The sequence below is a fragment of the Mobula birostris genome, chromosome 1 (assembly GCF_030028105.1).
Source record: "Mobula birostris isolate sMobBir1 chromosome 1, sMobBir1.hap1, whole genome shotgun sequence".
Lineage (NCBI taxonomy): Eukaryota > Metazoa > Chordata > Chondrichthyes > Myliobatiformes > Myliobatidae > Mobula > Mobula birostris.
In genome coordinates, this window is record NC_092370.1 from 191,062,037 (window position 1) to 191,085,435 (window position 23,399).

The 23,399-nt window shown below is 40.3% G+C and overlaps 1 protein-coding gene across 5 annotated transcripts in view; it reads right to left on the minus strand.

Moving 5' to 3' along the window:
- gemin2 (gem (nuclear organelle) associated protein 2) overlaps window positions 1–23,399 on the minus strand; it is a 39,942-nt gene that overhangs the window by 11,323 nt on the left and 5,220 nt on the right. For all 5 annotated transcript variants that reach the window (XM_072267829.1, XM_072267838.1, XM_072267803.1 and 2 more), the window contains 5 exons: window positions 19,189–19,278; window positions 15,343–15,402; window positions 12,608–12,721; window positions 9,991–10,035; window positions 6,204–6,272 (listed from right to left, as the gene is read on the minus strand). In XM_072267829.1, the coding sequence (XP_072123930.1) occupies window positions 6,204–6,272; window positions 9,991–10,035; window positions 12,608–12,721; window positions 15,343–15,402; window positions 19,189–19,278 (378 nt within the window). The remainder of the gene's footprint in view (window positions 1–6,203; window positions 6,273–9,990; window positions 10,036–12,607; window positions 12,722–15,342; window positions 15,403–19,188; window positions 19,279–23,399) is intronic.

The window sequence follows — 23,399 nt, forward strand, 5'->3', positions numbered from 1 at the left end:
TTCACAGTAACAGAAATTTTGACCGGGGTGCCCAAACTTTCGCATGCCACTGTATTTCCCTCAATCTTAAATTGAGAGAATACGATCTTGTAGTTTTATATTTATATATATTTAATGTTATTCCTGTCAGTTAGCTTCCTGGTAAATCTGTGTAAATATCATTAAGATGAATCCAGAGTATCAGTTGAAGGTAAATTGGATTATGGAATGCATTTAATTTGGAATATAAAAAAACACAGATGACAATAACGTCCCAACTCAAAAGAGATATCTGGAACAATGTGTCACTAAATCCATGCAGTAAAAGTTGTTAAAGTTAGTACTGGTATACTATTATTACATGTACCAAGATACAGTGAATAGACTGATTTGTTTATACAGATTAACTCATTACACAATACATTGAGCTAGAATAATGTAAAACAATAACAATGCAGAATATAGTGTAAAAGCTACCAAAAAACTGCAGTGCAAGTAAACGATAAAGTGCAAGATCATAACCAGGTAGATTGTGAGGCCAATAGTCTATCTTATCATACAAGAGGTCCATAAAAAAGTCTGATAACAGTGGGATAGAAGCTGTCCTTGAGTCTAATGGTACATGTTTTCAGGCTTCTTTACCTTCTACTCAATGGAGAGGGGAGAAAGGAGAATAACGGGGTGAGTGGGGTCTTTGATTATGCTGGCTACTTCACTAAAGCAGTGGGAAATATAGACAAAGTCCACAGAAGGGAGGCTGGTTCCTGTGATGTGCTAAATTTCTTGCAGTCACATACGTGCAGAGCAGTTGCCATACCGTTATACATCCAGACAGAATGCTTACTACAGTGTATTGGTAAAAATTGGTAAGACTCCATGGGAACATGCTGAATTTCTTTAGCCTCCTGAAGTAGTAGAGGCTTTGATAAGCTTTCTCATTGTTGGACCCTGACAAGCTATTGATGATGTTCACACCTAGGAACTTCAAGCTCTCAATCCTCTTAATATCAACACCATTGATGTAGACAGGAGCATGTGCATCACCCACATTGTGAAGTCAATGACCAGCTCTTTTGTTGACACTGAGGGAAAGGTTATAATCATGATACCATGTCAGTAAGCTCTCCTAGATGCTTCTTGTACTGCAGTTCATTTTTACTTGCGATGTGGCCCTTCTCAATCATCCGCAAACTTGTAGAGTTACAGCAGAATCTAGCTGTGTGAGCAGGGGGCTAAGGATGCAGCCTTTTGGAGCTCCAGTGTTTACAATAATTGTGGTGGAGGTGTCGCTGCCTATCTTTATTGACTGTTGTCTTTTGGTCAGAAAGTCAAGAACCCAGTTGCAGAGTGAGGCATTAACTCGTCGTTGAGTGGAGTATTGTGCAGATGCAGGAGAAGCGTTCCCACACAGGTTGGGGGAGCAATCGTCGTCAGAGTGGTCTGAGTTGTAGTAGTAAAGCTTTGGCGCAACAGGGCTTCGGCGAGAACAGGTGGAGGCAAGGTAAGTAGGTATGTTCATTCCTTATTTAACTCTTGAGAGAACGGGGGAATGTCTACAGAGTCAGTGTTCTGTTCTGGGCGTCAGATGTGGGATTTCTAGGAGACTACCAGTCTCTCGGACAGCTACATCTGCACCAGGTGCATCGAGATGCAGCTCTTTACAGACCGTGTTAAAGAACTGGAGCTGCAGCTCGATGACCTTTGGCTTGTTAGGGAAAGTGAAGCAGTGATAGACAGGAGCTACCCCAAGGCTACAGGTGACAGATAAACGGGTGACTGTCAGGAGAAGGAAGGGAGAACATCAGATAGTGGAGAGCACCTCTGTGGCTGGCCCCCTCTACAATAAGTACTTCATTTTGCGTACTGTTAGAGGTACAACTTACCTGGGGGAAGCAACAGCGGCCATGCCTCTGACACTGAGTCTGGCCCTGTGGCTCAGAAGGGTAGGGAACCAAAGAAGATGGCAGCAGTAATAGGGGACTCTTTAGTTAGGCGGACACACAGGTGATTCTGTGGATGCCAAAAAAGTGTGGATGATAGCTTGCCTCCCAGGTGCCAGGTTCCGCGATGTTTCTGAACGCGTCAAATATATCCTGAAAAGGGAGGGTGAGTAGCCAGAAGTAGTGGTACATATTGATACCAACAACATGGGTAGAAAAGGGGAGGAGGTTGTGAAATAAGAATAAAGGGAGTTAGGAAGGAAGCTGAGAAGATTTACTTCAAGGATAGTAATCTTGGGATTGCTGCCTGTGCCATGCGACAGTGAGAATAAGCACAGAATGAGATGGCAGATAAATGTGTGGCTGAAGAATTGGAGCAGGGGGCAGGATTCAGATTTCTGGATAATAATTGACACCTCTTATGGAGCAGCTGTGCCCTGTGCAAAAGGGATGCATTGCACTTGAACTCGAGGGGATCAATATTTTTGTGGGCCGGTTAATTCGAGCTGTTGGGAGTGGTTTAAACTAATATGGCAGGGGATGGGTACCAGTATGACAGTGATGAGGATGAGCCAGCAGGTTTACAAGTAGATGATGGGTGTAATACGAATGTAAGGAAGGACAAGCAATGACTGGGTACAAAGACAAAGCAAAGAGTTAAATTGTACCACAGAGGAAAAATTCAAAAGGGTGATGAATGTAGCACTGAAGGTGCTGTATTTAAATGCACATAGAATTCAGATTAAGGTGGACGAACTCGGGGCGCAAATAGAGACTGGTTGGTACAATGTTGTGGGCGTCACCGAGTCATGGCTGAAAGAAGGCCATAGTTGGGAGCTTAGCATAAAAGGATATACTTTGTATTGAAAGGACAGGCAGGAAGGCATAGGCAGTGGTGTGGCTCTGTTGGTAACAGAAAGAATTACATCTTTAGAAGGAGGTGATATAGGTTAAGAGAATGTTGAATCTTTGTGTGCTGAGTTAAGAAACTGCAAGGGTAAAAAAACCATTATGGGAATCATATATAGGCCTCCAAATAGTAGCCAGATGTGGGGCTGGAAAAGGATGTAATAAGGGTAAGGTCACATTTGTAATGGGGAACTTCAGTATGCAAGGGAATTGGGAAAATCAGGTTGCTGTTAGATCGCAAGAGAGGGAATTTGTTAAATGCCTATGAGATGGCTTTTTAAAGCAGTTTGTGCTTGAGCCTTCTCAGGGAAAGGCCATCTTAGATTGGGTGTGGTGTAATAACCCAGATCTTATTAGGGAGCTTCATGTAAGGGAACCTTTAGGAGACAGTGATCATAACATGATTGAATTCATACTGCAGTTTGAGGTGGAGAAGCATAACTCAGTATAACTCAGAAGCATGTATCAGTATTGCAATGGAATAAAGGGAATTACAGAGGCATGAGAGAGGAGCTTGCCCAGGTGGATTGGAAGGGGATACTGGCGGCGATGACAGCAGAGCAGAGATGGCTGAAGTGTTTGGGAATAGTTCACAAGCCGCAGGACAGAGATGTCTCACAGAAGCAGTAGTTCTCAAATGGCAGGGTCTAGGCAATGGTGGCAGACAAGGAAAGTTAAGGACTGCATGAAAGCCAAGGAAAGGGCATATAAGGTAACAAAAGAGAGTGTGAAATTGGATGATTGGGAAGCTTTTAAAATCAAACAAAAGGCAACTAAAAAAGCTATAAGTAGGGAAAATATGAAATATGAGGGTAAGCCAGCCAATAATATAAAGCAGGATACTAAAAGCTTTTTCCAGTTATATAAAGAGCAAAAGGGAGGTGAGAATTGATATTGGACCATTGGAAAATGATGGTGAGGTAATAATGGGGGATAAAGAAATGGCAGATGAACTTAATGGGTACTTTTCATCAGTCTTCACTGTGGAAGACACTAGCAGTGTGTCATAGGTCCGTGAGTGTCAGGTAGCAGGAGTGAGTGCCATTGCTATTACAAAGGGAAAAAGTGCCAGGCATGTGGATAAGTCACGTGGACCAGATGGACTACATCCCAGAGTTCTGAAAGAGGTTGCTGAAGAGATAACGGATGCATTAATCATGATTTTTTAAAGAATCACTTGATTCTGGCATGGTCCTGGAGGACTGGAAGATTACGAAGTCACTCAACTCTTTAGAAGGGAGGAAGGCAAAAAAAGGAAACTATAGGCCAGTTAGCCTAACTCCAGTGGTTGGGAAAGTTTTGAGTCTATTATTAAGGATGAGCTTTCAGGGTACTTGGAGATAAAGTCAGTCAAAGTCAGCATGGTTTCTATGAAGGGAAATCTTGCCCGACAAATCCGTTAGGAGTTCTTCGAGGACGTAACAAGCAGGGTGGACAAAGGAGAGGCAGTGGATGTTATTTACTTGGATTTTCAGCAGGCATTTGATAATGTGTCACACATGGGGCTGCCAAATAAGGTAAAATCCCATGGTGTTACAGGAAAGATACTGACATGGATAGAGGAATGGTGGATAGCCAGGAGGAAGCGAGTGGGAATAAAGGGGGCCTTTTTTGGTTGGCTGCCAGTGACTAGTGGTGTCCTTCAGGGGTCAGTATTGGGACTGCTGCTTTTCACATTGTTTGTCAATGATTTGAATAACAGAATTGATGAATTTATGGCACAGTTTGCAGATGATACAAAGATAAGTGGAGGAGTAGGTAGTGATGAGGAAGCAATGCGATTGTAGCCAGACTTAGACAAATTAGAAGAACGGGCAAAAAAGTGACAGATAGAATACAGTATTGGGAAATGTATGATAATACACTTTGGTAAAAGGAACAATAGCATGGAATATTATCTAAATGGGGAGAAGGTTCAAACCTCAGAGGTGCAGAGGGCCTTAGGAGTCCTCGTGCAAGATTCCCAGAAGGTTAATTTACAGGTTGAGTTTGTGGTGAAGAAGGCAAATGAAATGCTGGCATTTATTTCAAGGGGAATAGAATATCAAAAAAGGAGATAATGCTGAGGCTCTATAAGACACTGGTCAGGCCACACTTGAAGTATTGTCAACAGTTTGGGGCCCCATATCTCAGAAAGGATGTGCTGTCATTGGAGACAGTCCATGGGAGATTCATTCCAGGAAGGAAGTGGTTAATACATGAGAAGCGCTTGGCAGCTTTGGGCCTGTACTCACTGGAATTTAGAAGAACGTTTGGTGGTGGTGGGGGGGGGGGGGAGGTGGGGAAATCTCATGGAAACCTACCAAATGTTGAAAAGGCTAGTTAGGGTGGATGCGGAGTGGATGTTTCCTATGGTGGGGGTATCCTGAACTAGAGCATACAGCCTCAAAATTGAGGGGCAAACTTTTAGAACAGAGGTAAGGAGGAATTTTCTTTAGCCAGAGAGCAGTGAATCTGTGGAATGTTCTGCCCAGGCTGCAGTGGAGGCCAAGTCCTTGGGTATATTTAAAATGGAAGTTGATCGTTTCCTGATTGGCCAGGGCATCAAAGGATATAATGAAAAGGCAGGTATATGGGGTTGAGTGGGATCTGGGATCAGCCATGATGGAATAGTAGAGCAGACTTGATGGGCTGAATGGCCTAATTCTGCTACTATGTCTTATGGGCTAACTCACAGGGTCTGAAGTTCGGTTATGGTTTGCTTGGAATAATTGTATTGAAGGCAGAATTGTAGTCAATAAACAATAGTCTGATGTTAGGTGTCTTTAATGTCCAGATATTTCAGAGATAAGTGTAGGGCCAGGGGGGTGGTGTCTGCTTGTTTTGGTGTAGGCAAATTGTAGTGGGTTAAGGTCACCTGGAAAGCTGGAGTTGATGCATGCCATGACCAGCCTCTGGGAAGACTTTATGGCAGTGGATGTTACAGCTACTGGGCAGTAAAATTCCAGACAGGGAGAACTTTAGTACAAGCCATATGATTCGTTTGTTTATCAGGAAAATTTTCCTTTTCATTAATATTAAAATGTTCTGGAAATAATTTACACTGTCGATGTCCCCTCGCAGGGTAACAAAACGTTTGCAAGTAAATTGCAAGATCGGTGATCAACTCAACCCAGCCATTAAAATGTGTTCTTTAAACATCAGAGTATAAAATTAATTCAATTTTTCAGTACCATTAGACACATCTACACAAATGGAGACTAGGCGGCCAGTTATCTTTGCAGATGGTAAATAATAGTTAAGTTGAGCGTTAGAGGACAGAGCTCTAACACCAGAATAAATCAAACACCCGCATGATTTATGATCATCCAGAGCAGCAAGACACATTTAAACTGCAAAAATAAGGTTGTTTACCATACACAACGAGTCTCTTACCAATTCAGGATATAATTTTTTATCTCCAAACCAGCTGATTAAGTATTCCAATATGTTAAATACTGTTGGCTAGGGAAAAAACTGAAAATTAATTATATCATGTAAAACAGTTGCACAAAAAAGGTAGTTGAAGCAGAAATATAATGCAATGAATTCTGTACATTGCATGATGCCCAGTAGGAAATTAAACAAGTCTGAAATATTTTAAATACAGATCAAAATGTTGTTTAAATTGTCATTACTATGCCATTAATACACACATCTTCAACTCATGATTCTTCCACTCATGAAATAAACACTATTTTTTGCAATATTAACTTTAAATTCCTTATCTTAATTATCAGTGATGACATTTTAAAAACACAACAAACCTCTTGGGTTCCTTTTAACGTTTATTTCATAAGATAAAATCATCTACCATTCTGCCTTCTGTCTCTTTTACAAATTTACTTCCCGCCTCTTCATCCCTCCCCCTCTGTTTCACCTATCACATTGTGTTTCTCTCCCCCACCTTTCTAAATCTACTCCTCAGCCTCTTTTTTCTCTAGCCCTGCTGAAGGGTTTCAGCCCAAAATGTTGACTGTACTCATTTCCTAGATGCTGCCTGGCCTGCTGAGTTCCTCTAGCATTTTGTGTGTGTTGCTTGGATTTCCAGCACCTGCAGATTTTCTCTTGTTAGATTCTGTACCCCATTGCTCATCCATGACACATCAGGACCGTTCCATTTAAATAGCTGCCCCAATTAGCCAAAGTTTTGTGGAAGTAATAAAACTGTATTAAAAAAAAACTATTGTTTAACTGAGTAACAAATTATGTATTTAAATGAAATACAGAACAAATTAGAACACCACCAATTTTACTACAGTACTATAAAACCTAATAGTTATCGATGGAGGAATTCATTCAGCGTTCCCTGCCATGCATGATCTTTTGAGTGACTGTCCATAAACAAAACCAGTGCACCCACCTAGTGCAGATAATGCACTGCCTTCATTTACCTTCCTGCATGAATTAGTGTTGTAATCCAACAACAAATTTCCTGGCATTTTGTGTGGTCACTAGCTTCAAATGTGTCCATTGGCCAATATGGATATCATACCAGAAGCACACGCATCTGACGCTACTTAAAAACTGTTTGCTCTAAACTCAGTGCAGTGTCTAATGGCCACACAAGTGCATGTGACTAATACTAATTAGAAACTGTTTGGCAACAGTCTCCTGTCCCAATTAAGCAGCACAGTGTCCTAAATAAATGAAGGGAATTCCGGCTATTTTCTCGATTAATTTTTGTTCTTCAAGAGTTGTTCCAAATAAGCAGCTACCCCAATTAATCAGAATCTACTGTATTAATGCTTTGGAGAAAGTATGCAAGTGAATGTATGGTGGCCAAATTTGCAAGGCAGAAAAAGACGTTGAAAGACAAGCAGTGAGGATACGAGCAGCTAATAGATAGAGCAAAAATTTGGCATATGGAGTGGGCATGTATGAAGTTGTTTATTTTGGAAGAACAAAATAAAAATTAAGTGAAGTAAAATGGCAGAAAGCTGCAGACCCAGAAAATTTGGGAGTCCTTGTACACACCACACAGAGAGCTAGCACACAAGTCTAGCGGCAATAGGGAAGACTAATGGAATATTACTCCCTACTTCAAGTGTTTTTGAGCAAAAGTAGAGACATTTTGACTACAAATGAACAAGGTACTTGTGAGATCAAATTTGCAGTACTATAAACAATCTAAAAAAGAATTATTTTGTTAGAAGTGGTTCTGAGAAGGATCACTGGGATAATTCCAGGCATGGAGCAGTTGTCCAACAAGGTGGGACTCAACTCAAAATTCAATGTTCAATGTAAATTTATTATCAAAGGACAAATGTCACATATAGCTCAACAGAATTTGGAAGAATGACAGGCAACCTTGTGGAAGCATGTAAGATTCTAAAGAGGCTTGAGAGGGTAAATGCTAAGACAATATTTTCACTCATGGGACAGCCCAAAAATAAGAAGGTGTAGAATCAGAATAAGTAAGAGAGGAAGAAGAATTCATTCTCTCAGAAAAATTGCAAGCCTTTGGATCCCTTTGCTGAAGAAAGTAGTAGGCCTGGAATCCTCAGGTATACTTTTTAGACTGAGAAAATTGATTTCTAATTAGTATGGGAATCCAAGAGCAAAGGATACAAAGGGCAAGTAGATTTGAGGAATGTCAGGTAGGGCATAATCCTAAACAAAAAATACTCTGCAGATGCTGGAGTCTAAGCAACACTCACAACACGCTGGAGGAACTCAGCAGGTCAGGCAGCATCCATGGAAACAATCAGTCAACGTTTCGGCTGGAACCCTTCGTCAGGACTGTAGAGGGAAGGGGCAGAGGCCCTAAAAAGAAGGTGGGGGGAGGGTGGGAAGGAGAAGGCTGGTAGGTTCCAGGTGAAAAACCAGCAAGGGGAAAGATAAAGGGTTGGGGGAGGGGAAGCAGGGAGGTGATAGGCAGGAAAGGTGAAGAAAGAATGGGGGAAAACAAAATGGGTAGTAGAAGGAGGCGGAATCATAAGGGAGGTAGTAGGCAGCTGGGGGAGGGGGCAGAGTGAAATAGGGATAGAGGAAGGGAGGGGGAGGGAATTACCGGAAGTTGGAGAATTCTATGTTCATACCAAGGGGCTGGAGACTACCTAGACGGTATGTGAGGTGTTGCTCCTCCAACCTGAGTTTGGCCTCATCATGGCAGTAGAGGAGGCCATGTATGGACATATCTGAATGGGAATGCGAAGCAGAGTTGAAGTGGGTGGCAACTGGGAGATCCTGTCTGTTGTGGCAGACGGAGCGGAGGTGCTCGACGAAGCAGTCCCCCAGTCTGTGTCGGGTTTCACTGATGTAGAGGAGGCCGCACCGGGAGCACTGGATGCAATAGATGACCCCAACAGACTCACAAGTGAAGTGTTGCCTCACCTGGAAGGACTGTTTGGGGCCCTGAATGTAGCACTTATACTTACAGGGATAAGTGCCGGGTGGGAGATCCATGGGGAGGGAGGCATAATCCCATTGAATGGCAGAGCAGGTATGAAGGGGCTGAATGGCTTATTTCTGTTCCTCCTTCTTTTAGTTTTAATAAGTTCTGACCTTGACATGGTGCTTGATCTCAACACAGCAGGTCAGAACTCGTGCAAGGAAATTGAGCAATGCACAATATCCAAAGCTACATGCTACTGCCTAGGCCTTAAACCAGGAAAGGGCTTTGTGTGTTTTGGCACTGCAAAAGAAAGATAGTTGAGAAGGGCTTTTAGGGTTCACAAAAAGGAGGCAGATAGGAAGGCTATTCTAGCATCAGATTTGAGAGAATGTAACCTGGATGAAGCTCCCTTCAAATAATGTGAAGGGCTGCTTCTGACCAAAAATCCTGGAAAAAGATAGGCACATGGATAATAGATAAAATGGAGGGCAGAGTTAGATTGATCTCAGAGCAGGTTATAAGGTCAGCATGATATTGTGGGCTCAAGAGCCTGTACTGTGCTGTAGTGCTCTACGTTCTATGTTCCAAATGGTGTCAATGTCAGCATACCAGTCACAGAGAAGACCTGGGAGGGAAAATCTTGGACATTTTGCAATTAGCTGTCTAAACCCGAATTTTCACTTAGATACAGTTTTAAATTGCATAGTTCACAAAATCACATCATACTCTTATTTAAATTCCAGGCAAAGATGTCCTTGTTCTTTGGTAAAAACAAAGTACTTAACCTTAAGGCAAATTAGAATTTGTTTACTGCTAAAAAGTGATCGAAAATGTAAAATCCCATACCTGACTCATTCTGCTGACAATACTCAACAGGGGGGGAAATCCCACCTGAAAGATAGAGAAACCACCTTCAGCAAATCAAGCTAGACTTCAGTCTAATTCTCAGAAAAACAGCCTGAATAATATGGAAAACACCTTCCTCAGATTAGAAACAACTGATTACGGTCACCCTATTTATATAAACGTGTTCCCTTAAGTATTACTAAAATCGAACCAAAAGCAGATAAAAACAACCAAGCATCCTGGCAGTCTGGCATCTTCCCCCTTCCTTCTCAGTCCTGGAGAAAGATCTTGGTCTAAAACATTGACTGACTATTCATTTCCATAGATGCTGTTTGACCTGCTGAGCTCCTCCAGCACTTTGTGTGTGATGCTTCAGATTTCCTGCAGACTTTTTCATGTTTATAAAAACAACCCTGTTTACATGCAATCTCCTGGCAGAATCCAGACACCGTTATCTCTTAAGATCACAGAGTGCCATTTTCATCACTGGAAGCCACTTAAGAAAATTGCTTTGGAAAGTGATGCACAATGGCTTCCACTAGTATGCAACCACACTGATACTCAAAACCAGCCACTGAGCATGAGACATCCTGCTTTTGTAACACTGTAACTAGGTAGGGAAAGGCAATAAAAACATTCATTTTAAGTGGCTCTATTTAACACCATACATTACAATACTGTAGAGGCATGGTTACCAAATTAAGTAATTTTATATCTTTTCCAATTCAACGACAAAACAGACTTATAGATGTATGTAAAAATGGAACCCATTCTTAACCCGAGGACAGCCTGCAATCCAAGTGCATGGAAAGCAATAGTCATACTTTATTGATCCCGAGGGAAACTGGTTTTCGTTACAGTTGCATCATAAATAATAAATAGTAATAAAACCATAAATAGTTAAATAGTAATATGTAAATTATGCCAGGAAATATTGGCTCAGGGTGTCTGACCCTCCAAGGGAGGAGTTGTAAAGTTTGATGGCCACAGGTAGGAATGACTTTCTATGACGCTCTGTGTTGCATCTCGGTGGAATGAGTCTCTGGCTGAATGTACTCCTGTGCCCAACCAGTCCATTATGTAGTGGATGGGAGACATTGTCCAAGATGGCATGCAACTTGGACAGCATCCTCTTTTCAGACACCACCGTCAGAGAGTCCAGTTCCATCCCCACATCATCACTGGCCTTACAAAGAGCGTGAAGGTACAAATATATCTTAAAAATATATCTTACATGTTAACTAAAACACTGAAACACCACTTATGTAATCAGAAATTCACAGATCTCTCTGTTCAGTTACAGAAAAAGGTGTACTAAAGAGGTTGCATAGGGAATACATGGAAAATCCTAGTTATTTTCTTTCAGAGGTACAAAATATATACTCAATTTTATTACTTACTTCCAAATACTGCAATATTTTCTCAAAAGAATAAACTACTCTGTAGACTAATTTATAACCTTTTAGTATGGCAGGCAGAATTTTCTAATATTTTGTTTAAAAATCACAATTTCAAGGTTCTTTTGGTATAAACTGTACACGTATCTTTTTCCAGTTTGCACTATGAACTTGTAAAGACTTATTTGGAAATCAGAAATCCAGATAAGGATGGTTTCACAAAAGCCTTTCTACTACTTGGCAAGATATGGTCATAAGACAAGTATCATGCTTCTATTTTTAATGTGCACTCTTCTCCTGCAGCCATAGGAACAAATCCATCGGCTATGATCAGCAGTACTTTGTATTTACTAAAAAAACTCGTGTTACTTGACCAGATGCTTACTAACTCACCAAAAGTTTAACAGCATGCTTTTCAACAGTCCAGTTTATTTTGCTCTTTGCAAGGGCTGTTTGCATTCATTTCGGATTAGCTAATTATTTTTTGCTTGCTGCTGTTGCTGATCAATATAGTAACGTACAAATGTAGTTGGACTAACAATTAAAAGCTTCTATGCAGATTTCTAAAACCATTTCAAATTAGATGAAATATTCAATTCATAGTAAGTAATGTTGTTTGAATTTATTGATCTTCACGTCCAAGGTTTATCCTAAATGACAAGAATATATACAACTCTGTACAGAACTTTGCTTAACAAGTGCACAAAATTGTTGTCAAGATGGAAGATATTGGTTCAGTTATTATTAACAATCAAAACAATAGTTTATGGAAGCATTTTCAATTACCACAATAAATTCCAAAGCAAATGGATAACAAAATGATTATTTGTCGTGATTAATTATTTGAATCAAGTCATGTTTCTACTGAAACTACAAAAATATTTACTAGAATTAGTTATGAATCCAGAATATCTTTTGCTTTGAAATTCAAATAGGAACCTTCTACTTTGTGTTCCTATTCCTCCGCAAATTTTTGGTGTCTGCCAGTGAACTAGAGAAAAAATGCTAATAAGATACTGGATTATAATGAAATTGAAAGAAGTATAAATAAATTGTTGACCCTCTACATTTCCATTTATAGGAGGCTGTATTTATTTAATATAAACAAAGGTTTCCTTGATATTAAATCATTAGTAAATATAAATATAAATATATGACTAACTTTGGAATTATAAAACTTTCTGGTATCTTCATATACATAACTTTAAAAAAATATTTACCTGCACATAGTCAATCCCTGGGTTATCAATTTCTTCAGTAATTGATGATGAATTTAAGTACAACTTTTCTCCAAGACAAAATTTTTTCCACCCTTCTTCATCTTCAGGAGATGGCTATGAGGTATGAATGAATTTCAATGTGTTTAGAAAAACATTTCATCATCTTGGAAACAAAAACTAATATAAATTCTACTTCAAAACTAAAACTTATTGAACATGGCAAATATTTGAGGCCATTCATCTGTCACTAGATGGCAGCAAGATATTGCTGAATATGTTTACTTTTTGCAACTATTGGATGTCGGTCTTATCTCTAAATAACTTGCATTTTACATAATAAACACCCCTGAGTATTACACTGAATAGCATTTTAGCATAATACCAAATACAGAAGATCTGTGCGCAACTGTTGCTTATTCAAAAAGAATGAGAAAGGTTCTCTCCTCACCTGCATAGTTACATAAATGTGCTAGAATTACCAAAGCTAAGCTTTACATTAACTTTAATAATCTTTTTATCAATAATACAGAGACAAAAGGCAAGCAAATGCATCTGTGTAGTGGAGAAAGTACAGAGTGAACTGTGGCCTGCTAATTCTTGCTCATTTCTGTACTTGAGGAAAATATGGCATAATTAACTGCTGGGACCTGGACATGATTTCAGCTTATTACACAAAATATTTTAAGCACATACTCAGTTCAAGAAATTGTGACATTAAAGGGGATAGTCACATCTCCTTTACATTTCTGCCCCACTTTCTAAAGACTCTATACTTGTGTAAACCAGCACTAATGCCAGTTAATCTTCAATACGTTATCCAAATGGCTAGTCTTCACAAGCAAGCGTAGAGGGAGAGTATAGGTAGTTGGTCAATAAAGGAGGGTATTGTAGCCAGATCTTCAAGCTTCATTACAAATGTATGGAAAAACGTCAACATTGTACAAAAATCAAACTGCTGTAAGAACTCAGTGGGTCACACCGTATCTGTGGAAGCAAAGGGATGGCCAACATTTTAGGTTGAGATCTGCATCAGGGTTAAGCATCTGCAGTCTATTGTGCTTCCAGAGGCAATAAAGGTAATTTTCAAAATTAATATTTGCAATATTTATTTCTATTTTAAAGTCTTTTAGAGACCAATATTGATGTTACTTTTTAATCTGAAAAGCACTGAACTGCAGGTGCTAGAAATCTCAAATAAAAGAAGAAAGTGATGGAAATACTTCGCAGATCAGGAGGCAACTGCGAAGACAAAAAGCACTAATAATATAGATTGTTGATCTTTCGTCAGTTCCAAGATCATTCTGTACTATTGAGCACAAACATTTTGCTTCTCTCATCAGGAATACTGCACGACTTGTTGAGTATTTCTGGTGTTTTCTGTTTCAATTTTTAAAAATCAATTGATTATTTTGTTTTAATAGTGTTTAATGTGATTGAACATCACAGACACACATCACTGAAAAAAAATGACAGGATAGATTGATGAAGCTGAGAAAAGGATTTATCACTAATGGTTCTCCCAGCCTTTTAGTCATAGTCATACTTTATTGATCCCGAAGGAAATTGGTTTTCGTTACAGTTGCACCATAAATAATTAAATAGTAATATGTAAATTATGCCAGGAAATAGGTCCAGGACCAGCCTATTAGCTCAGGGTGTCTGACCCTCCAAGGGAGGAGTTGTAAAGTTTGATGGCCACAGGCAGGAATGACTTCCTATGATGCTCTGTGTTGCATCTCGGTGGAATGAGTCTCTGGCTGAATGTACTCCTGTGTCCACCCAGTCCATTATGTGGTGGATGGGAGACATTGTCCAAGGTGGCATGCAACTTGGACAGCATCCTCTTTTCAGACACCACCATCAGAGAGTCCAGTTCCATCCCCACAACATCACTGGCCTTACGAATGAGTTTGTTGATTCTGTTGCTGTCTGCAACCCTCAGCCTGCTGCCCCAGCACACAACAGCAAACATGATAGCACTGGCCACCACAGACTCGTAGAACATCTTCAGCATCGTCTGACAGATGTTAAAGGACCTCAGTCTCCTCAGGAAATAGAGACGGCTCTGACCCTTCTTGTACACAGCCTGTGTTCTTTGACCAGTCCAGTTTATTGTCAATTCGTATCCCCAGGTATGTGTAATCCTCCACTATGTCCACACTGACCCCCTGGATGGAAACAGGGGTCACCGGTGCTTTAGCTCTCCTCAGGTCTACCACCAGCTCCTTAGTCCATTTCACATTAAGCTGCAGATAATTCTGCTCACACCATGTGACAAAGTTTCCTACCATAGTCCTGTACTCAGTCTCATCTCCCTTGCTGATGCATCCAACTATGGCAGAATCATCAGGAAACTTCTGAAGATGACAAGACTCTGTGCAGTAGTTGAAGTAGTTATAGGTGAAATTTACACTGGCCCACATGAATGACCAGATTTCATTATGAATCAATTGAATCCTCCCCACTCAAGTCTAGAAGGCATTTGTCCAGGCACTGAGCAAGTGTGGGGCACGCGTTGGACAATTCCATATCTCATCAAAGAGCCACTGTTAGCAAAATCCTCATTGATGTAATCTGAACCTTTGCTTCCTTTTTTAAAAAAGTGGTTACTTTTGCTGAAAATTACAACTTCAAAGCGATAAATATCCTTGACTATACAAGTAGTGACTCAGTTTGAAGACATCACCATGAATATGGCTAATGCTTTACTTTAGCTCACCCGTATTATCACATACCAACATTACATTACTGTCCAAAGGCTGTGACTTCCAATGATCTCTGTTTTTGTCTATATTCTGGAAAATAGAGCAAAGAAAATTTAATGTCGTTTCCCTAAAACAAGAACATTATTGTGCTGCAAAAAAATTATAAACAGAAAAATGAAAAATGTGATGGAAATCCAGTAGACTGTAACACAAATAATATTTTCTGACTAGCATTTAGCTAGCACAGAGGTGTAGGACTACATGTTACATTCCCTGCTTATCTGGTAACCTTTCACATTATTGTAGCTTTCCATAAATTAGCATAAACTCATCCCAATGACTACAATCATCCTAAAGTACATACGTTTTATTTTTGAAATACAAATATCAAAAGCAGATAGCTATTTCGGGCATCTTCTTGGGTATATTTTTAAACCCATTAAAGTTATATATTTTATACTCAGCTAGGTCATAATTATTTTTATGTATACCGTGGGTATAGTAGGCCCTTTGTAATTAGAACTTTATATAGAATGCTATAGGATTATGGTACTAATTCTAGTATTTGAGAACGTTATTACCAAAAATACTTCAGTGATTAAAAAAGAAATTCAATATTTAAAAACATCCCAGTGCACATTTAAAACATGCAAAATCTTATCAGAATCAGAATCAGGTTTACTATCACTGGCATGTGACATGAAATTTGTTAACTTAGTAGCAGCAGTCCAATGCAATACATAATATAGGAGGAGGAAAAAAAGTAAGTAAATCTTACTCAGTATATACAGGATACGTATATTGAATAGATTGAAAAATGTGCAAAAACAGAAATACTATATATTAAAAAAGTGAGGTAGTTCCAAGGGTTCAATATCCATTTAGGAATCGGAAGGCAGAGGGGAAGAAGCTGTCCTTGAATTGCTGAGTGTGTGCCTTCAGGCTTCTGTACCTCCTACCTGATGGTAACAGGGAGAAAAGGGCATGCCCTGGCTGCTGGAGGTCCTTAATAATGGAGCCGCCTTTCTGAGACACCACTCCTTGAAGATGTCCTGGGTAATTTGTAGACTAGTACCCAAAATGGAGCTGACTAAATTTACAAGCCTCTGCAGCTTCTCTCAGCCCTGTGGAGTAGCACCCCCCCGGCCCCACCCCCACATACCAGACAGTGATGCAGCCTGTCATAATGCTCTCCATGGTACATCTATGTAAGTTTTTGAGTGTATTTGTTGACATACCAAAGTTCAAACTACTAATAAAGTTTAGCCACTGTCTTGCCTTCTTTACAACTGCATCAATATGTTGGGACCAGGTTAGATCCTCAGAGATCTTGACACCAAGGAACTTGAAACTGCTCACTCTCTCCACTTCTGATCCCCCTATGAGGATTGGTATGTATTCCTTCATCTTACCCTTCCTGAAATCCACAATCGGCTCTTTCGTCTTAGTAACATTGAGTGCCAGGTTGTTGCTGTGGCACCACTCCACTAGTTGACATCTCACTCCTGTACGCACTCTCGTCACCATCTGAGATTCTACCAACAAGGGCTGTATCGTCAGCAAATCTATAGATGGTATTTGAGCTATGCCTAGCCACACAGTCATGGGTATAGAGAGAGTAGAGCAGTGGGCTAAGCCCACACCCCTGAGGTTCACCAGTGTTGACCGTCAGCGAGGAGGAGATATTATCACCAATCCGCACAGATTGTGGTCTTCCGGTTAGGAAGTCGAGGATCCATTTGCAGAGGGAGGTACAGAGGCCCAGGTTCTGCAACTTCTCAATCAGGATTATGGGAATGATGGTATAAAATGCTGAGCTATAGTCGATTAACAGCATCCTGACACAGGTGTTTGTATTGTCCAGGTATTCTAAAGCCGTGTGGAGAGCCATTGAGATTGCATCTGCCATTGACCTATTGTGGTGATAGGCGAATTGCAATGGGTCCAGTTCTTTGCTGAGGCAGAAGTTCAGTCTAGTCATGACCAATCTCTCAAAACATTTCATCACTGTCGATGTGAGTGCTACTGGGCGAAAGTCATTAAGGCAGCTCACATTATTCTTCTTAGGCCCTGGTATAATCATTGCCTTTTTGCAGCAAGTGGGAACTTCCGTCCATAGCAGTGAGAGGTTGAAAATGTCCTTGAATACTCTTGCCAGTTGGTTGGCACGGGTTTTCAGAGCCTTACCAGGTACTCCATCGGGACCTTTCACCTTTCGAGGGTTCACTCTCTTTAAAGACAACCTAACGTCGGCCTCTGAGAGAGATCACAGGGTCATCAGGTGCAGCAGAGATCTTCACAGCTGTAGTTGTGTTCCCCCTTTCAAAGCAGGCATACAAGGCGCTGAGTTCATCTGGTAGAGAAGCATCATTGCCATTCATGCTACTGGGTTTCGCTTTATAGAACATAGAATAGTACAGCACAGTACAGGCCCTTCTGCCCACAATGCTGTGCCGACCCTCAAACCCTGCCTCCTAAATAAGCCCCCACCTTAAATTCTTCCATATACCTGTCTCTTAAACTTCACTAGTGTATCTGCCTCCACCACTGACTCAGGCAGTGCATTCCATGCACCAACCACTCTCTGAGTAAAAAACCTTCCTCTAATATCCCCCTTGAACTTCCCACCCCTTACCTTAAAGCCATGTCCTCTTGTATTGAGCAGTGGTGCCCTGGGGAAGAGGCGCTGGCTATCCACTCTATCTATTCCTCTTATTATCTTGTAACCTCAATCATGTCTCCTCTCATCCTCCTTCTCTCCAAAGAGTAAAGCCCTAGCTCCCTTAATCTCTGATCATAATCCATACTCTCTAAACCAGGCAGCATCCTGGTAAACTCCTCTGTACCCTTTCCAATGCTTCCACATCCTTCCTATAGTGAGGCGACCAGAACTGGACACAGTACTCCAAGTGTGGCCTAACCAGAGTTTTATAGAGCTGCATCATTACATTGCGACCCTGAAACTCTATCCCTCGATTTATGAAAGCTAACACTCCATAAGCTTTCTTAACTACCCTATCCACCTGTGAGGCAACTTTCAGGGATTTGTGGACATGTACCCCCAGATCCCTCTGCTCCTTCACACTACCAAGTATCCTGCCACTTACTTTGTACTCTGCCTTGGAGTTTGTCCTTCCAAAGTGTACCACCTCATACTTCTCTGGGTTGAACTCCATCTGCCCCTTCTCAGCCCACTTCTGCATCCTATCAATGTCTCTCTGCAATCTTTGACAATCCTCAACACTATCTACAACACCACCAACCTCTGTGTCGTCTGCAAACTTGCCAACCCATCCTTCTACCCCCACATCCAGGTCATTAATAAAAATCACGAAAAGTAGAGGTCCCAGAACAGATCCTTGTGGGACACCATTAGTCGCAATCCTCCAATCTGAATGTACTCCCTCTACCATGACCCTCTGCCTTCTGCAGGCAAGCCAATTCTGAATCCAGCTGGCCAAACTTCCCCTGGATCCCATGCCTTCTGACTTTGTAGGAAGGAATGTCCTGCAGACCCTACCAGAGTTGTCATACATCTGATGTCACCTCCAACCTCATTCAAAATTGTCTCTTCGCCCTTGAAATAGCCCTTCGCAGATCATACCTGGTTTTCTGGTACAGGTCTGGATCGCCAGACTTGAATGCCACAGATCTAGCCTTCAGCAGATGATGTACCTCCTGGTTCATTCACGGTTTTAGGTTTGGGAATATACAGTAAGTCTTTGAAGGCACACACTCATCCACTCTGTAATACTAAATACCATAAATGTAATCTTATACGTAGCTGGAAAATTAATTTGACTTTCCCCTATAATGTAACTCTAATGCTTTTCACCACTGTATTCCTAAATTGGTAGTATAAACAAATATTTTTACCTGTCGAAGGATTGAAAAATTAGCCACTTGCTGTTGCTGCCATTTGAGACTGGGAGAAAATCCTGCAGGGGCAGGCTGACATCCCGACAGCTAAAATATATAAATTGAGTTATGATAAATATCCAAAACATGCAGCAACATTACAGCTTGAATACATCTGTACTTTAAACTCTGATGAAGATAAAATAACTCAATTTCTACAGCAACAAAAAAGATAGCAACCAGGTAGGAAACATTTCATGCAGTACCAGGACTACTTCCTTTTCAAGATTTATTAAAAGAAACAAAAAAAAAAAAAAACAGTTAAGTCCTGACATACATCTTTATAGAGAAAGTTATCAGATAATGCAAAAAAAGTTACACTCTGAATAGTGAACTTTGATCATCTGCCGAATATTTTTCAATGTTTATATTTTGTTTTATTACACAGTGCAAAGGCATACAAAAGCAAAGTTAATTTCTATATAATATAAGAACTATCAAAGGATTAGAAATGAATGCAAGATTAAAAAATTCATGATTAAATCACGATTTTGGCTGCATCAGTAAGTAAAATTTTGGCAAATTTACAGTTGCAGTACTGTAGCAAAGTCTTAGGTACATGCAAAAAATTCTGCAAAGGGAAGATGCTTTCAAAAATAATAAAATAAAATGTTTTTAAATATCAAAAATACGATAAAGAGCAATAAACAGTAAAAATCTAAATGAAATCAATATTCGGTGTAACCTCCCTTTGCCTTTAAAACTGCATCAATACTTTCAAGTACTGTGCACCGTTGTGCAGTTTTCTAAGAAAATCAGCTGGTAGGTTGTTTGAAGCATCTTGGGAGAACCTGCCACAGTTCTCCAGACTTTGCTTGCTTCAGTCTTCACAGGTAATGCAGACAGCCTCGACAATGTTGAGATCAGGGCTCTGTGGAGGCCAAACCAGCTGTTGTGGAACTCTTTGTTCTTCTTTTCCCTGCAGACAGCTCTTTATGACCTTGGCTGTGTGTTTGGGGTCATTGTCCTGCTGCAGAATGAAGCTGGGACCGATCAGACAACTCCCTGATGCCATTTGGTGATGGATGAGAATCTGCTTGGACATTTCAGCATTGGGGATTCCATTAACTCTGATCAGATCACCCACTCATTTCCAAAAATGCAGTCCCAAACCTGCAGGGAACCTCTGTTGTGCTTCACTTTGGCTGCAAACAGTCATCCATGTAGCACTCTCCAGCCGTTCTACAGCCAAACTGTGAGTTCAGAGCTGATAGAAGTGATGGACTTCTTCCGATTTAGAAGGGACATCTATATCTTGATGTATCTCTCATCTGCTGCACTCAGTTTCCATGCCTGACCACTGCATTTCTTGTCCTCAACCTTGCTTGGTCCTTTGTGCTTCTTCGGAAGAGCTTGGATAGCACATCTTGAAACTCCTGTCTGCGGCAAAATTTTATGCTTGGGAGAAACCTTGCTGATGCAGGATGACCATCTTGTGTCTTGTTGCTATGCTCACTCTTGCCATGGTGTAAGAATTGATGATCTGGAGGTTAAACTATCACATCTCCACACCCCTCACTTTTTAGTTTAGCTGTCTTTCAGCCATTTTGACCCCCCTCTTTACTCTCTGTATACCCATGCCGCCACCCACAGCTCCAATCCGCTAATTAAATTTGCTGTTGATACTACACTGAATGGCTTAATCTCAAATAATAATGAGGCAGCTGACAGAGAAATCTGACACAGTAGTGCCAAGAAAACAACCTCTCCTTCAATGGTGCAAAAACAAAGGAGCTCGTTGTGGACTACAAGAAGAATGGAGACAGGCTAACCCCTATTGACATCAACGGATCTGGGGTTGAGAGGGTGAACAGTATTAAGTTCCTCACATAAACATCACTGAGGATCTCACATGGTCTGTACATACTGGCTGTGTGGTGAAAAAGGCACAACAGCGCCTCTTTCACCTCAGATGGTTGAAGTTTGGTGTGCGCCCCCAAATTCTAAGAACTTTCTATATGGGCACAATTGAGAGCATCCTGACTGGCTGCATCACTGCCTGGTATGGGAACTGTACTTCCCTCAATTGCAGGACTCTGTAGAGAGTGGTGCGGACAGCCCAAAGCCCAGCGCATCTGTAGATGCGCTTCCCACTATTCAGGATATTTACAAAGACAGGTGTGTAAAAAGGGCCCGATGGATCATTGGGGACCTGAGTCACCCCAACCACAAACTGTTCCAGCTGCTACCATCCAGGAAACAGTAGGCAGCATAAAAGCTAGGACCAACAGGCTCCAGGACATCTTCCACCAGGCCATCAGACTGCTTAGTTCATGCTGACACAACTGTATTTCTATGACTATCCTGTTGTACATACTATTATAAATTACTATAAATTGCAAACTTAGACGGAAGCATAACGAAAAGATTTTTACTCCTCATGCATGAAGGATGTAAGTAATAGCCAATTTGAATTCAATTCTTCTGCATACATTTCTGTTTCAGTTAATCAGTTTAGTTCATTCAACTCATGTCATTGATCATTAGCACCTGTTTGTTATCTTTGTTTAATCATGCACTGGGCTATACACCTGCAAAGTATCACTTTTTAATTTGAAAAGAGGTCTATTGCTTAATATTTTACTTTATTTAATGAAGTACAGAAAACTCTAAAAATTTATTTTTTTGGAAAATGAATGTTTGGAAAAATAAAATTTGCTCCTTTCTACTGATACACTAATGCAGAAGACAAAAAAAACACCTAAAACAAAATTTATATAAAAAAAAATCTAGAGTGCCTATGACTTTTGCACGGTTTCATTTCAAATTAATTCACAGGGACTTACTGTAGCTACTTGACCTTGCTCAAGATCATAAGTGCTCATTTATTTTTCAATTTACAATCCAGCTGCAGCAGTTTTTTCAATGTTCGTTAAAGGTGACAGAGTGGGTAGTCATATTGCTCAGCTGGAATGGATACTTATTTTACTATATCTACTGCCTTCACATGCTTTCCCCAATTAGTTTACCTACTGCTAACTGACAATGTGGGTGGGGTGTTGATACCCATTAGAGGACACATGCTGTTGAGTGGCTCTGAGTAGGAATGAGAGGACTGGCTATGTATCACATGAAGCTTGTCAGAAGTGTGAATCTTCTTGGGAGCAGAAATTCATAAAAGAATGGGTTCCATATTGAGCAGATGATTGGATGTGTGTGAACTGGATGCTTCTGAAGGGAAGCATTGGAGCTTAGAGGACTACAATTTAAAAATGATATGTTGCATTAATTGCATCAGCCACATATAATATTACCATAGCCATCCCCACAAGTTAACAAAATTACATTAATATGACACTGTACCCTATGAATTTTGCAACTGCAAATGGAGACAAAATGTGTACTTAGTGTAATCCCTTTACCTCATACAGTATTTCAAAATATATTTGACTATTCCCCCACTATATTTTCAAGATGTACATACAAAAGGAAGCATTCTTTATGTAAGTGACAAGGTAAAAGTTACAAGGCCCAGCCAAATTACAAGGGAATCACCTCACTCAGATAAATGATTTTTTTTTTAAAGTTCTCAGTAAAAATAATGTGTTAATTTATCAATTTATTTTCTTAGCTACTATGTTATAAGGCATCTTAACTATCCCGCATTTATATTTTACAACCTATCCTATTATAAAGCACTTTAAAACATTTTTAAAAATCTTTTGAAGTTAGACCAATATTAAGCAGAGAATTGATAAACAGCAAGATCGAAAAACAGCAAATGTCCAAATAATCAATGTAATTTAATGATAGAATGGAATGTTCACCTTAACACTGAGAAAATGTTATTTTTGGACTCTGCCCTTTGAAATGACTATCCCATCCAACAACTTGCAATGCTGCATAATGTAATTAAAAACAAGTTGCTAGACCAACTTAAGCTATTTCTCCTTCACTTTGTCTTTAAAATGGAGAATCATTCTTCAGTTAACAGGAGACACAAGACATTACAGATGCTGGAAATCTGCAGCTATATATAAAAACTCAAAAGGAACTTAGTGGGCCGAGCAGCATCGATGAAGGGAAATGGACTGTTGATGTTTGGTGTCGAGACTCTTCATCAGTACTGGAAAGAAACAGAGAAGATAGACAATATAAAATGGTAGGGGGAAGGAGTGGACTAAGAGCTAGCAGGATAGGTAGATCCAGGTAAAGGGATGGGCTGAAAG